General features: G+C 44.8%; 1 protein-coding gene and 1 long non-coding RNA gene across 2 annotated transcripts; both read right to left on the minus strand.

Moving 5' to 3' along the window:
* Positions 1 to 2,612: 2,612 nt before the first annotated feature.
* Positions 2,613 to 3,950, minus strand: LOC135805227 (zinc finger protein 174-like). The gene has a single exon (XM_065319241.1). The coding sequence runs from the start codon at positions 3,948 to 3,950 to the stop codon at positions 2,613 to 2,615; it is 1,338 nt and encodes a 445-aa protein (XP_065175313.1).
* A 7,771-nt stretch (positions 3,951 to 11,721) lies between these two features.
* LOC135830995 (uncharacterized) lies at positions 11,722 to 13,646 on the minus strand. The gene is made up of 2 exons (XR_010556139.1): positions 13,349 to 13,646; positions 11,722 to 12,466 (listed from the first exon to the last, which is right to left on the minus strand). It is a non-coding gene; the product is annotated as an uncharacterized LOC135830995 (long non-coding RNA).
* Positions 13,647 to 14,088: the final 442 nt, after the last annotated feature.

Raw genomic sequence — 14,088 nt, forward strand, 5'->3', positions numbered from 1 at the left:
TTAAATTATTGTGAAAAGAAGAAGGACAAAAATGTTACGAGTTATGACTAAATGTCCACCAACGTAACCAGATCTTATACAGTCAGCGAGCGCGACAAAATGGCACAAAACTGACAAGGAGTACTGAGACATTCGGCGACCTGACACCTAGCTCCAACACGTCTCCCAGGCGCAAACCAACAACCTTTCAAATTGGAAGGCTTAGGTTTGGAAAGGTCGGAGAGGGGAAGGAAAGCGCAACGAAGAAGAGCACGAGCTACGCATCACCGCAACAAAAAATGCCGAAAGTTACTGGATGATGACGAAACTAGTAAGACTATTGGACAGACCGGCCTTACTACAACTCGACGACGCAAAGCAACAGACCACCCAACTTGGGTGGCTCAAGTTTATGTAATGAACGTAGAAAGGGAAGACGAATAGTGACAAACCGAAACGTCAACACCCTACTGAACTCCACTATCATGTATGAATTGATGGACTAGTTATGTACAATAACAAGTTGTTCAGAAGGTCTACCGATGAGACACACTGATTGTGACGTCGTGATGTTGTTGTTGTTGTTGTTGTATAAGTTTATTTAACGTCGCACCACAAACAGGCGATTTCGCCTCCTTTGATACAGTCATGTGGACGACAGAATGATGCATTCCATATTATCGCATGGTACATACTAATAAGTTTACTACTCGCTGTGCCTTGCACGCCGCGACACACTTGGACTATGCATGCCTTTTCCGTGTGATGCGTCGTATGCACCACGTGGCTGCTGTTATTTGAATATATTTGAATCTCTCGTGCTTATCTTTCTGGATACAACCTAATTGTTTTCCGTTCTGTTCTGGCGGTTTTTGGTCTTGCCAAGACGTTGTCAGCCAGACAGTTTTGTTTGTCAGGAAAGTAATGAAAGTTGATGAACACCTCTGAAACTCACTGTTCTATTCGGCCTCATTTCCACACGACGTACGTTTCGCCGTATAGGTCATGACGGCTCATCAGGTGTGCAATATTTAACTCGGATGGTGAGCCAATTAAATTATTGTGAAAAGAAGAACAGGTCGCCAAATGTCTCAGTACTCCTTGTCAGTTTTGTGCCATTTTGTCGCACTCGCTGACTGTATAAGATCTGGTTACATTGGTGGACAGTTAGTCATAACTCGTAACATTTTTGTCCTGCTTCTTTTGCCTTTTATTTGTATTCTTTTATCTGTTTTACTGCTGTTGTTTCTTGGCTTTCACCCTTGTCTCAGTTTTACTGGCCGTCATCATGATGTGCCATAAGATAATTATATAAATACAAATACACAATCTGCGGACAGAACTGTTTCGTCCTTTGTGGACTCGTCAGCGCATCACAGAGGAAATGAGGCCGAACCTGATAGCAATGGAAATAAAAATACAAATACAAATACAATCGCTCGCGAAGCAGAGTGGGATCGTCTGACATTATCGACTACCAGTCGTGACCGCGGTAAAATGCCCTAAGTCTGTTCCAGTCAGCACTGTCGTATTTCCACACCTTGTGAGAGGTTGTAGGATCGCGGCGTGCGGAAACCGCTTTGAAGTTGCATATCAAAATGGCATGATCGGACCTGCCGAGGGGAACAAGCACGTTGGTTGATACTGTGGTAGTGAAGTCGGAGAGAACTAGGTCTAACGTGTTTTCACCGGGTGTTGGATGGTGTATATGCTGGTCGAGGTGGTGGGTAGCACACAACACTCCCAAGGTCTCTCCAGCGACAGTTGTCTTTTTACTGCAAAAGCCACTCTTAACAACTTCCACGGGTGAACAAGAAGACTGAAAAGGCAAGACTGAAGACTCACTAATTCCGTATGCTCATCTCACGCATGCACGCGAAACAAGAGACAGTTTGGGGGATATCATCATACAGAGAGGAAGTACATTGTTCTACAACTCCTGCCCCTCCCCCCCCCCTTGATGACATTATTGACATTCCACAAATATATTTTGATGTTATTTGTTTGTAGTGAGAATTCAAGTCGGCAGGAAAACCATGAGCTCCCATGAAGGGAGCACCACACTCTTCCCCTGTTTCTTTCTTTGTTTACTTTATTTGAACTCTTAAATCCAAAAACGGGTACATTGAATAAACGACCAAAATGTTCCACATACACAACAGCAACATGTAGCAACAGGAAACACAGCAAAAGAGAAAAGCCACAAACGAACAAGGTAACATTGTAGCACAACTCGACAAACCAAAAATGCGACAACAAACCATACGCGAGACAAGAGACACGGGAAATTTCATCATTCAGAAAACCAAAACATCGTTCTACAACAAGATAATACCCTGTACATATACTGTTTTGCATAAATCAAAGACGTGAGGGTGTTGCCAGCGGAGGGTGATAGGATGGGTGCAGCAGCAAATGCAGTTTAGGCCAGGATACTACTTGTACACACACACACTTGTCAGATCATTCTATTGCTCAAATTACACACAGTGCACGCCAACACAGAAATCATGTTTCCAAAAACGTACACCCCTGTAACCCCATTTCCTGGCACTGTTACCTTCTGATTTGGTGCTACTTCCGACATTGTTGTGTTTGAACTGGAGATACTGGTCCAGTGGAGCAGTGTCTATTCAGTTGCATCCACTGGCAGGTTTAGTTTGCTTCTTGACATTCGCCTTGTGGCGAAGCACATGCCGGTTGCGATTGCCGGACTGTGAGAATGCCTGTTCACAGCCCGAGATTGTACACTTATATGGTTTGTAACCTGTGTGTGTTCTCTTGTGCACAGTTAGACTATACTTCCTCTTGAAGGTTTTTCCACACTCTATGCACTGATATGGCCTCTCGCCAGTGTGCACCGATTTGTGTCTTTTGAAGTCCGACGGATACGAGAAACTCTTATTGCATTCCGAGCAAACTAGTTTGGCTTTGGCAGATTTTGCAGGTTCTTTACTCGACGGCTGCTGTCCAAGTAAGTTACTCTGTGGTAGTGGCTCGCTAAGGTCGTGTTGGTATGGTGGCATTACCTGCAACCTGGGAATATGTGGCAGCTTGTGATCTTGCTGTTGTCGTCGTTGTTGTTGTAGGCCCCTTGCTAGTGATGGTGATAGGAACACATTGCTACAACGCGATGGCGCAAACACATCTTGATGTAATCCTGTATTTACATCGGAGCGGATTGCGGTAGAAACTTTTGGCAGGTAGGGAAAGATTGCTGCATCACTCAAGCCGTTGAGTAGGTTAGGCTGAAGGAGTGGTTCCGCCGGACCTAGGTTTAAGGAGAATGGTGTCGCTGAGTTATCAGGTTCTTTCATTGACGGCTGCTGCCCGAGGAAGGTGCTTTGTGGAAGTGGCTCACTGAGGTCGTGACGAAGACTTGGTGGCATTTCCGGTAAACTTGGAATATGTTGTCGTCCTTGCCTTGACACGACCATCGCATTCGTGTCACAAGTAGGCGCAAACACATCATGAGGGAATCCTATATTTCCAAATGAGCTGACGCCTTTAGAAACTTGTGGCGGGAACGGAAAGAGTGCTGCATCACTCAAGCTGTTGGAATTATGCTGGTTATCCTGCATTAGGCTATGCAGAAGGATCGGTGCCGCCTGACCTTGGTGGAAGGAGAATGCTGTCGTTGGGTTTTCAGGTTCTTTCATTGATGGCTGCTTTCCGAATACGTTACTGTGTGGTAGTGACTGGCTGAGTTCGTGTGGACTTGGTAGCAAGTCAAGCAAGCCGGGAATATTTGGCGGCTGGAGATGCTGTCGTCTTGGCCGTAAGGCCATTGCTGGCGCTTGTGCTGCCGTCAACTTACTATCACCCAAAGGCGCAAACGCATCATGATGTACGAGTCGTGTGTTCATATTGGAGCCCATGCCCGTAAAGACTTCTGGCAAGGAGGGCAAAAGTACTCCATCAAACAAGTTGTCATAGTGCTCGTGATCCTTAAAGGGGCACTCCGGCTTCATTTTCGACGCCGAGTTTTCGATGGCAAGACGAAGGTAGGTGAAAGAGAAGACCCCTCGAACAAGAACGAGTCTCCAGAAGCGATCGAGTCGAGCGGGAAGACGACTTTTGAATTTCGCCGAGCGAGCGCTGATGACGTAATGAGGGATTAGCTTGCCGGTGGAAATGCACCTACGCACATACATTTCACATACTTTTGGCCAATTTTCAATCGAAGAAGAGGTTGTTTTCTATGTTCTCCCAACGTTGTGAGCGATCCCGTCTTCTATACCCTTCCAGGTATCCTGAGGGTCCTCCAGAGGAGAATTTACCTCCAGCAAAGCGTTGTTGATCCGCTAAATTCGTCTCGAGACATATTCACCCAGTACTGATAAGTGTAGAATGTTGAATCTGTGATATTTTGTTGACGATGGAGAGAGAGGCTGATAGCCGCTGTCGCAGGGAGAGTGAAGCTGCTGGAAGTAACAACGGGGAGCCCATTAGCATCACATGAGCACCCAGACTTCAAAGCAGCTTGACGGAATCGGGGAGTACAGACTATTTGTCTCGCCGTTTTAGTGAATTTTATGGTCAGGAAACTATTCGATCAGGATCCCTTCCACAAGATGTGAAGTACAGGTGATTTCTGAACTTGACGATATGGAGACCGACCAGTGGACCTACAAACAACGTGTACCTGCAGGAAATTCACCCAAGCCTGCTGCTATCCTCTTCAGTGGCTGTTGTTTCTCAGTAAAAAATATGTTCACTTCTCTCAACATACTTCTGCATGGCAGCAAGAAGGTGTGCTATGGAATTCAACGCCACATTCTTCGCCCAGCTGTGGATGAAGCATGGCCAAGTCATGGGCAGTACTGTACATATACTTGTGACAGAAGAGAAATTGAAGTTCATTTGTGATGGGAAGTTTGACAGCCCAGTGACCGAGTCAAGCAATGCTATGTACTTTTGCCGCGGCAAAAATTACAGAAGAATCCGACATGGTCTTGGAATTATGCACATGGATACTACCGGTATACCAGAAATAATGGTGGCATGAACCATTGTGGAATGGGACAGCTCACGGAGAATACTGAAGTAGCGCAAATATCTGTAGGTGATTGTAAAATAGTCCTGTTCTGGCTGATAGCTTCGGCCTGCAATGATGGGAACATGCATTTCTGTTTTCTACATATTTGCCAGCTATTTTTCCATGGCATTACAGTTGCAGGTCCCTTGTATAGAAATATTTTCAACTCCCCCTCTCATATACCCACTCAATATGAACTAACAATTTCACTGTTGGACTCGGATAGAGAGCCAATGATTAATTTACAGCAAAGAAAAGGACCAGGGAACTACAAGTAACGCTATAATGTCCACTAACAATTTCACTGTATTTGGAATAATTTGCTTGATACCCTGAGAACTCTGAAACTTTGCAACACTGTGGATTATCTGCGGATACAACATTTATGGAAGGAAAAATGGAATAATTTCCAACACATTGTTCAAATAATTAGAGCACTGAATTATTGAGATTGTGAGCACATTCCAAACAGCACTCCACACCTTTATAAGCGGTGGCAATCGTTAGGAATAGGTCATGAGTTGTCAGAGTGATCAATTATATAAGAGAAGGCTTTGTTTGTCTAATTGACGGCTCGTTTGAAGTCAGAGTTGTTTCCGTCGACTTGATTCTAGACAGTAGTCGAAGGAGTACTATGAAGTATACACCAGACGTAGTCTGTGAGGTATCTCGTGAGAATTCTGTCGGTACACATCAGGTATCAGCCTTGACAAGATGGCTCCTCTCTCTTTCTTGCAAGCCTGTTGAGCTGGACTGTGGCTCCAGCGATTCCCTTCTCAGAGCAGAAACCATACCCACTGCGGTCAATGCATATTGGACAGACCTGTGTGTACAACAGAAATAGTGGAGAGAAATCTCTCAGCTCATGAACAATTTGAAGTTTGAACTGCCGTTGTTTGTGGTCATCAGTGTGAACCTATCGACTATAACTATAATGTGCAAAAACCTCTATAACTACAGCTGGGGGCATGGAATTATAAAGCATCTAATTTAGGGAACTGCCAATTCTGGTCTGAGTTGCGTTCGAGGACTGCAATTCATGATGGCTATCGTATGTTGCATAGACCAGAGAGCATGTAAAATTTCCTACTGCCACACTGAAACGCGCACCGCTTCGAGTACTATGACATCCCCCACCAAATGGGCATTCGTTCTTGGGGTGGCAGGTGTCACCATTCTTCATGCCTGGATCAGATTTCATTGACCCCAACTGTCACGAAGAATCATTTTTACTTCGACTGGATTTTAGTAAAAGTTGTAGAACTTTAGAATCAATTTTGTTGTATTTGGGCAACCATTTCTCTACCAACGCTCTATTTGGAAAATAGAATTTTTTTACCCACATCTACCGAAATCGGCATACAGTAGACATCCTTAGCAAAAGTACGATAACGCTAACTTTTACGGTACTCACTCCCAGCCGTGACAAAAGACGTTATCGGATAACGGAAAAACGTTACAGAGCTCAAAATAACGGGCCGACGTTCGTTATGGAAATTCTGCAAAAAATGCAAAAACTCGCATTGTTTTGTAACTGGCGGGAGATAAAAAGCACGTCGTGCAGATCGAGATGAGATCGAGAGTCGAGATTGCTTCCTCTTGTGACATTAGTATAGCTTTTTGGCGAGTTTTGCCTTTCAGTTGACAATTTCTGCGTCCTCTGCTTCGTGCCTTTCTCCCTCTATCCCATCTGGGAAACAAAGGACCAGTTCCACGGCACTCCTGAGGAAAAAATTCATCGGCCTCTCCCAGACGTGCTGGAGCTGGAGAACCCTTACAGTCTTCGGTGCTGCGTTTAGGAAAGGGTTTCCAAGGACCTGGGAACAGCGAAAACTCATGTTCGCCGTGCTTTTGCTATTCCAGAGTAAAATACCTCGCCAAGGTATTCTTTCGGAACGACAGCAAACTAATCCCTGGTTCAAAATTTTGAATTTCCCGCACCTGTTCCACGAAAATTCATATCGCCATGGTTGTCACGACTACTTCGTCTCAACTATAACGTACTTTGTGCTAAGGGAAAAGTCAGCTTGAACGATCCGAAGTACGGAAAGGTTTGCGTTTACGTTAGCGTTTTTTTAGCTAAGGATATCTATTGATCGCGCATACAGTACTACACGGAAATTTAGAAAACGCCAAGGAAAAGGAATTTGCTAAAGAGAACTCCAGGTCATAGCATGCCATGCCATAGCCATAGGTACTAGTGTACGAACAAAAACAAGAAAAACTCACCAGCATACGTGTAGTAATTCATGTTGGTGTAATATTCACGATACACAACGAGGGAAATAGTCAGCACCCTCCGATTTTGTCAAGCTGCTTTGAAGTCTGGGTGCTCATATGATGCTAACGGGCTCCCCGTTGTTACTTCCAGCAGCTTCACTCTCCCTGCGACAGCGGCTATTAGCCTCTCTCTCCATCGTCAACAATTATCACAGATTCAACATTCTACGTTTTATCAGTACTGGGTTAATATGTCTCGAGACGAATTTAGCGGATCAACAACGCTTTGCTGGAGATAAATTCTCCTCTGGAGGACCCTCAGGATACCTGGAAGGGTATAGAAGACGGGATCGCTCACAACGTTGGAAGAACATAGAAAACAACCTCCTCTTCGATTGAAAATTGGCCAAAAAGTATGTGAAATGTATGTGCGTAGATGCATTTCCACCGGCAAGCTAATCCCTCATTACGTCATCAGCGCTCGCTCGGCGAAATTCAAAAGTCGTCTTCCCGCTCGACTCGATCGCTTCTGGAGACTCGTTCTTGTTCGAGGGGTCTTCTCTTTCACCTACTTTCGTCTTGCCATCGAAAACTCGGCGTCGAAAATGAAGCCGGAGTGCCCCTTTAAGCTGAAGATTTGGTGCCTCCAAACTTTGTCGGTAGGATAATGGTGTCGATGCGCTGCGTGATTGGTCTTGTGGAACCAAAGCATCGTGAGCGTAGGGGTTTGACGCTACACCACTCTGACTGAGTTGATCAAAGGTAAAATGACTCATCTCGCCTGCCTTGCTGTTGTCCATGGCAAAGACTAAACTTCACAAGTTGAAACAGAAACAAAATGCACAGGTTCTGAACAACGGTGCTAGTGAATATGCAGGAATCTGGGTGGTGGTACGAGTTAATAGGAAGTTGATGGTGATGAGAAACGATGTTGAGGTGAAGGTGGGAATGTCTCTCAGTTAGTGGTGCTGGATTTTAGCATGGTGAGTGCTGCGGATAGATACAGGTGAAAACGGGTAATTGTTAGGGGTGTAGGTGTGTACTTTAACGATAGCCTAGGTGTTCGTGTTCGTGGAAGATAGACGTTGCAAATGTGGCAAGTCATCCACGAAAGGATATGTGTGTCAGAGTGATGGTGTGCTGCAGTAGTCTGCCATCAGCTGAAGGCGGGACTGGCGGGTGAGATGTGGTAATCTGGGCTAAAATGGAGAGGCTGTGATTGAAAGTAGAATAGAGATTCACGTGTGCAATGTGGGTGTGCATGCACTTTTGCAGCATTGTGTAGTTTTTTTCATTTGGAGAGAGACGGGGGGGGGGGGGGGGTAGCCATCATAATAATCATACTCTTTGAGGTGTCGATCGGTTGCTTCTTGCCATAATTCACACTGAACGCATCTCCTGTTTTAGGATAATATAGCAGCACTCACATGCATGGTTATCTGCCAATCTGTGCAGTTTTCTACCTGAAGAGTTGAGGTTCTACTCTCGACATAACGTTAAGTTAGATTAGAGAGGTTCTGAAAACGAAAAATTAATGTTTTTGTTTTGTTTGTTTGTTTGTTTATTTAGAGTCGAAGAACAAACAGGCAAATTTGCCAAATTTCATTATATCGACTAAAAAGGAGAATTAAGTATAAAAGGCCAATAAAGGTAATAATACTGAGTAGAGTGGGTAATGAAGTATTAAAAGCAAGTTAGGCCAGTAAAGGAAATGATAATATAATGTGTGCAAACCTTTGTTCTACATCATGAAGTGATCGAGTAACTTCGCACGAACTTTCGCAACTTTGTACTCGCCACTTGTACTTGTTGTCTTGGTGGTATGGCAAGTAACCTGGAAATATGTGGCGACTGGATATGTTGTCTTCCTCGGTGTAAGGCCATTGCTGGCTCTGGTGCTGATATCACATTACTGTAACTCAAAGGCGCAAACACATCATGATGTGCGAGTCATGCATTTACATTGCAGCTCTTGCATTTGCAAACAGCACGCCATCAACCTGAGACTCTTACCCTATCGACCATGACTTGTCACTTTTGCTAATTCTACCTTCCATGCACACCAACACCTATTTCCAGTCTGCAATCTGACCATTTACGTTTTCTCACCTGCATCGATCCTCAACACTTACCACCCACAACTTCAGCACCGCTAACTGAGAAATATTCTCACCTGCATCTTACCACTGAATCTCATCACCATCAGCTACTTTTAAACCATTTGAAAAAAACTCTATCCATCACCGAGAATCCTGCGTATTCACTGCAAATGCTGGTCAGAATCTGAAATATTTCTTTATGTTTCGACTTGTGTACCAATTCTTGGCCATGGACAATAGCCATGCACTCAGGATGAGCTATTTTGCCTTGGATCAACTTAGTCAGAGTAATGAAGCGGCAGGTACCTACACTCATAACAGATTGGTTCAACCAGGGAGTCGCAAAATACCGGGAGGCGACACGCCACACATTTCACGATCCGAGGATTGCTGCACTCGACCCGCGAAATTTGATGCGTGATAGAAACGTCGTCGTCATCTTCTTTTTCTCAATTGTTTTTGCTATGCTTCGAGGCCTATTCTGGATCTCCAGAGCGAAAGCTGGTTGTTTCTGATACGAACTACGCATTACCTTAGGTTGAGCCGTGGCTTTTAGTTTTTTTGGGAAGTTCACTGCTTTGGAGACGACGGAATGTCAAGGTAAGTTATTCACGAAATGTACTCAAATTTGAATTGAGTAAGTGCGAATGACACCCTGTTTTCGGAATAGTTCTCCACTAAACACACCATGCCCATGGCCCCTTCATGTTGTCCAAGTTCCATTCTCGGTTTGTGTCAAGTTTCGAGATGAAGATCGATGATGCACTCACCTTTTCATGGAAGGGAAAAAAGTAGCATATCAAACAGAATCTATGCAGCATTTGATGCCACTATCCTCATTCTTCTGCATTCAAAGTGTTTCACATTATGGTCCATGAACTACACACAATATTTGTCATTTCTTAACTGTTTATACGCCGGCGCTTATTATGGTTTGGACATGTCATTCGTGAAGGGAAGGACGCTGTGTCCTACAAAGCCCTTCACATGGCAATGAATATAACAGATATAAAGAAGCCCAGAGGTCGCCCAGTGACCAGATGGGTAGACAACATTAGGAATGACCTTTTACTTCTCAATATGTCTCTTTTGGAAGCGGAGCAACTTGCCTCAGACAGAACGCACAGGCTCGACGTTGTCGACAGATGCATGACCCTCATTTGATTTTTCATATGAGCTATATGCGTGCTGTACTATTATTATTATTATTATTATTAACTGTTTATAGCTGTTCATACTTGAAGTAACTGTGTTCTGAACACATTGCCTTCAGGAAACGTAAGGCTGAGTCGCCTGACCGACTGAGCAAAGTTCTCTGCGACGAAAGTCACACTATCCGCAAATGCACTCAAGGCGAATACCCGTAAATACCCTGTATACTGCTTGATCCACTTATCACAGAAGCATACACACACACGCATGCACACACATACCATGCATACGCCCGTCGCAAGAGAAGAACGCAAGTCTGCAATTGCACTTGATGTGCACCCACAGATTTTCTCTTATAGCGAATAAGATCTGAATGAGACAGATCAAGACTTGCATCAGATAACTGTATAACCCACACAACTGGCAAAGCCATGTGAATCGACCACCAATGCACAACACACATACACCTTTGGACCTTTGGATGCCCATTGCTCCATGCAATGATAGCATCAGGAGTTGCAGTATTTCCTGTGGCGAGTTAGATCATTGGGCCGACGGAAGTCCCTGCCACAGCCGCAAATGCAGTCGATGCGCCAGATTTGAAAAATCACGTCGGAACACAGAGTTCTATTTTTCAGATGCACCCTTTTTGGGCACTTTTCTCAAGGCATTCTCAACATACGATCGTTTTCATGTATGTACGTGCTGGCCAGTCTCACGCTTTCTCGGAGTTATTCGTCACACTCGAGGATTCAGTAGTCGCCTTTCACCTTTTTCTGTTATGAGTTCTTCAAGAACGACGAAATTCTGTAGTTTGGTGTCGCTACACGTCGGTTTGTCTCTTTTCCTTTTTTCGTCGAAATTTCGTCGCCCGACCTATAATTTCGTGCCACCGAATTAACCAGGCATTTCGCTGCTTCTATGCTGGACGAATCGAAAGAGTAAGTCTTTGTGACATTGGAGCGGAAGTTATGTTCTGGCCGAAAAAAGGGCATGCCTCTGGTGACGTGATTTCTAACTAGTGTTTTTACGTATATTTTCCATGCATGTGTGCACAGATGTCAGCGGCAGGAAGACCCAGCAATGCCACAACTAGCACAAGCATACATACTTGACGACCATGTGGCCCAGAATGAAGCATTTGCTCCAAAGTGCCATCTGACAAGCGATTTACACATGACTCAATGCTGTCAGATTGGCAAAATTGCCAAAAGCTACACACATGCACATCCATCACGTCAGGCCAATGCATTTATTGCAAGTGCGTCAAAGCACTACGACGCCAAGTATGCACAGCAGCGAAAGAAAATAAGCCACCAGTCAGCCAAAGCACATGCAGTGTACATGATTGCAGCGGAGCGGCATCCGTACACTGTCCTGCAGACAAACTGCGCGTGCACAGTCTGAAAGAACAGTGCGAACCGCTTCTGTGCCCAACCCATTACCAGCAGTGTGTGGGCCATGCAACATGTGCTTGGTGTAAGTCGAGACTCACACCAGAACACAGGTGGAAGTCACCAAACTTTCAGCTTGCAGAGCATGTGTTGCGTAGCATGCACCATGTCAGGATTTCAGACGAGAGTCGATTTTGTAGACGCTGCTACCAAAAGCAAATTGACATGCTCCCTGCCGACAATGCACCAAGCACAGACCACCAATTGCGAAGCATCATCTCTCAGTACAGCACGGAAGGTGCCGAGAGTGATTTCCCGAATATTATAGTCATTGCCGCTACAGGACGGGAATTGCTGGACAAGGATGCCATATTGTTGACGACAGTGCACGATTTGTATACAGAGACTTTGCACCCAGCTGCTGACCCCAAGCCAGCGGCATACGTGCTCGGCAAATTGAAGTTGACCCTGGAGCACCACTTGCACGTCATTCCACCTAAGTCGCGGAAGGATGGCACATTGCTGCTACGCAATGGATGTAATGTAATGCTGAGAAGGCACTACATATATACATACTCTCCTTTCTGCAGAGCGTAAACCTGGTAAACACAAGATAGAGCAAACACCAACAAAGCTGGAAGACCTCACTCTGCCATGCTCACAGCACAATTGATAGCCAGCAACCGAATAATACATGTACTTCACAAATATGGGAACCCATTTACACCAAGTGCTATTATCGGACAATGCCATTATGCTCCTAGCACGCGGCACAAGAAAATTATAGAGCTTCGCCAGCATTGCCTTGATTTTGTCGTAATGTGATGGTGTGTGCGTGTGTGTGTGTGGTGTGTGTGTGTATGTGTGTGTGAACATGGGAACCCATTTACACCAAGTGCTATTATCGGGCAATGCCATTATGCTCCTAGCACGTGGCACAAGAAAATTATAGAGCTTCGCCGGCATTGCCTTGATTTTGTCGTAATTGGATGGTGTGTGCGTGTGGTGTGTGTGTCACTGTGTGTGTGGTGGTGTGTGTGGGTGGTGTGTGTATGTGTATGTGTATGTGTGTGTGTGTGTGTGTGTGTGTGTGTGTGTGTGTGTGTGTGTGTGTGTGTGTGTGTGTGTGTGTGTGTGTGTGTACATTACATATTGCCCTATCAAAAATATATAAATAAACTCGGATGGTGAGCCAATGTAATCATGGATAAAAAGAATAAGGACAAAATGTTACGAGTTATGACTAACTGTCCACCATGTACCAATGTCGCTAGATCATATACAGTCGGCGAGCGCGACAAAAAGGCACAAACTGACAGGGAATACTAAGACATACAACGACCAAATAATATTCAAGTTAATTTCGAAATGTCTATAATTTCGTGCCGTCGGATTAACCAAGCATGCAACGAAAGGAAAGGTATACACGCTTAGACATATATTATTAGGCAATTATCTGCACCAACCTGCATTCCGGCCGAAGCATCATGTCGGGTGTGGTGGGTCGGCATTCCGACGTATCTCCACACACCAGGAAAATCGTGAAGCGAGAATTCCCTCGTCTGCAACTGGCAAAGTCTTCACTTGACACTCAAGTTGAAATTTCTAGATACCTAGCTAATAGGAGCAGACTTCAGGACATTTGTCGCACTCGGGAATCGTCAGTTCGATCCGTACAGGGTTGGTTAGACACAAGAAATAAGCAAATTTCATTGACTGACATCTTCATCTTTACCAACACAGTTCTCCACATAAACTTTCGCGCGAAAAAAATAAAAAGACCCACTCAGCTGGCTTGGCGCATCGACTGAATGAACACTCTAGCCTAGGCTTTGGCACAGCCGCACACATATACACACACACACACATACACACACACACACGCATGCTCGTGCAACATTCACATGTCACTGCTTCAGTTGTTTTTAGCTGTGTCATATTGTGTCTTATACAGAGCTTCACTTTGGGAAAAGCTGTTGAGATGCTGGAGAGCACTAATCTTGTTGCCATGCTTGCGAAATGCCAGCACCATTGCATGCCTTCAGCTGGCACACTTCCTGGCGTAGCAGATTTCCAAAACCTGATGCCTTGTGTAACCGTGTCCTGATAACATGCAGGAATGACTCCATCGCCTCAGTAACACTCGCCTGTCTCATTGTCAGCAGTTCGCAAATTCCATGGATTATTTCACCTTCCATAGACCTGT

Source organism: Sycon ciliatum, chromosome 1 (assembly GCF_964019385.1).
Source record: "Sycon ciliatum chromosome 1, ocSycCili1.1, whole genome shotgun sequence".
Taxonomy (NCBI): domain Eukaryota; kingdom Metazoa; phylum Porifera; class Calcarea; order Leucosolenida; family Sycettidae; genus Sycon; species Sycon ciliatum.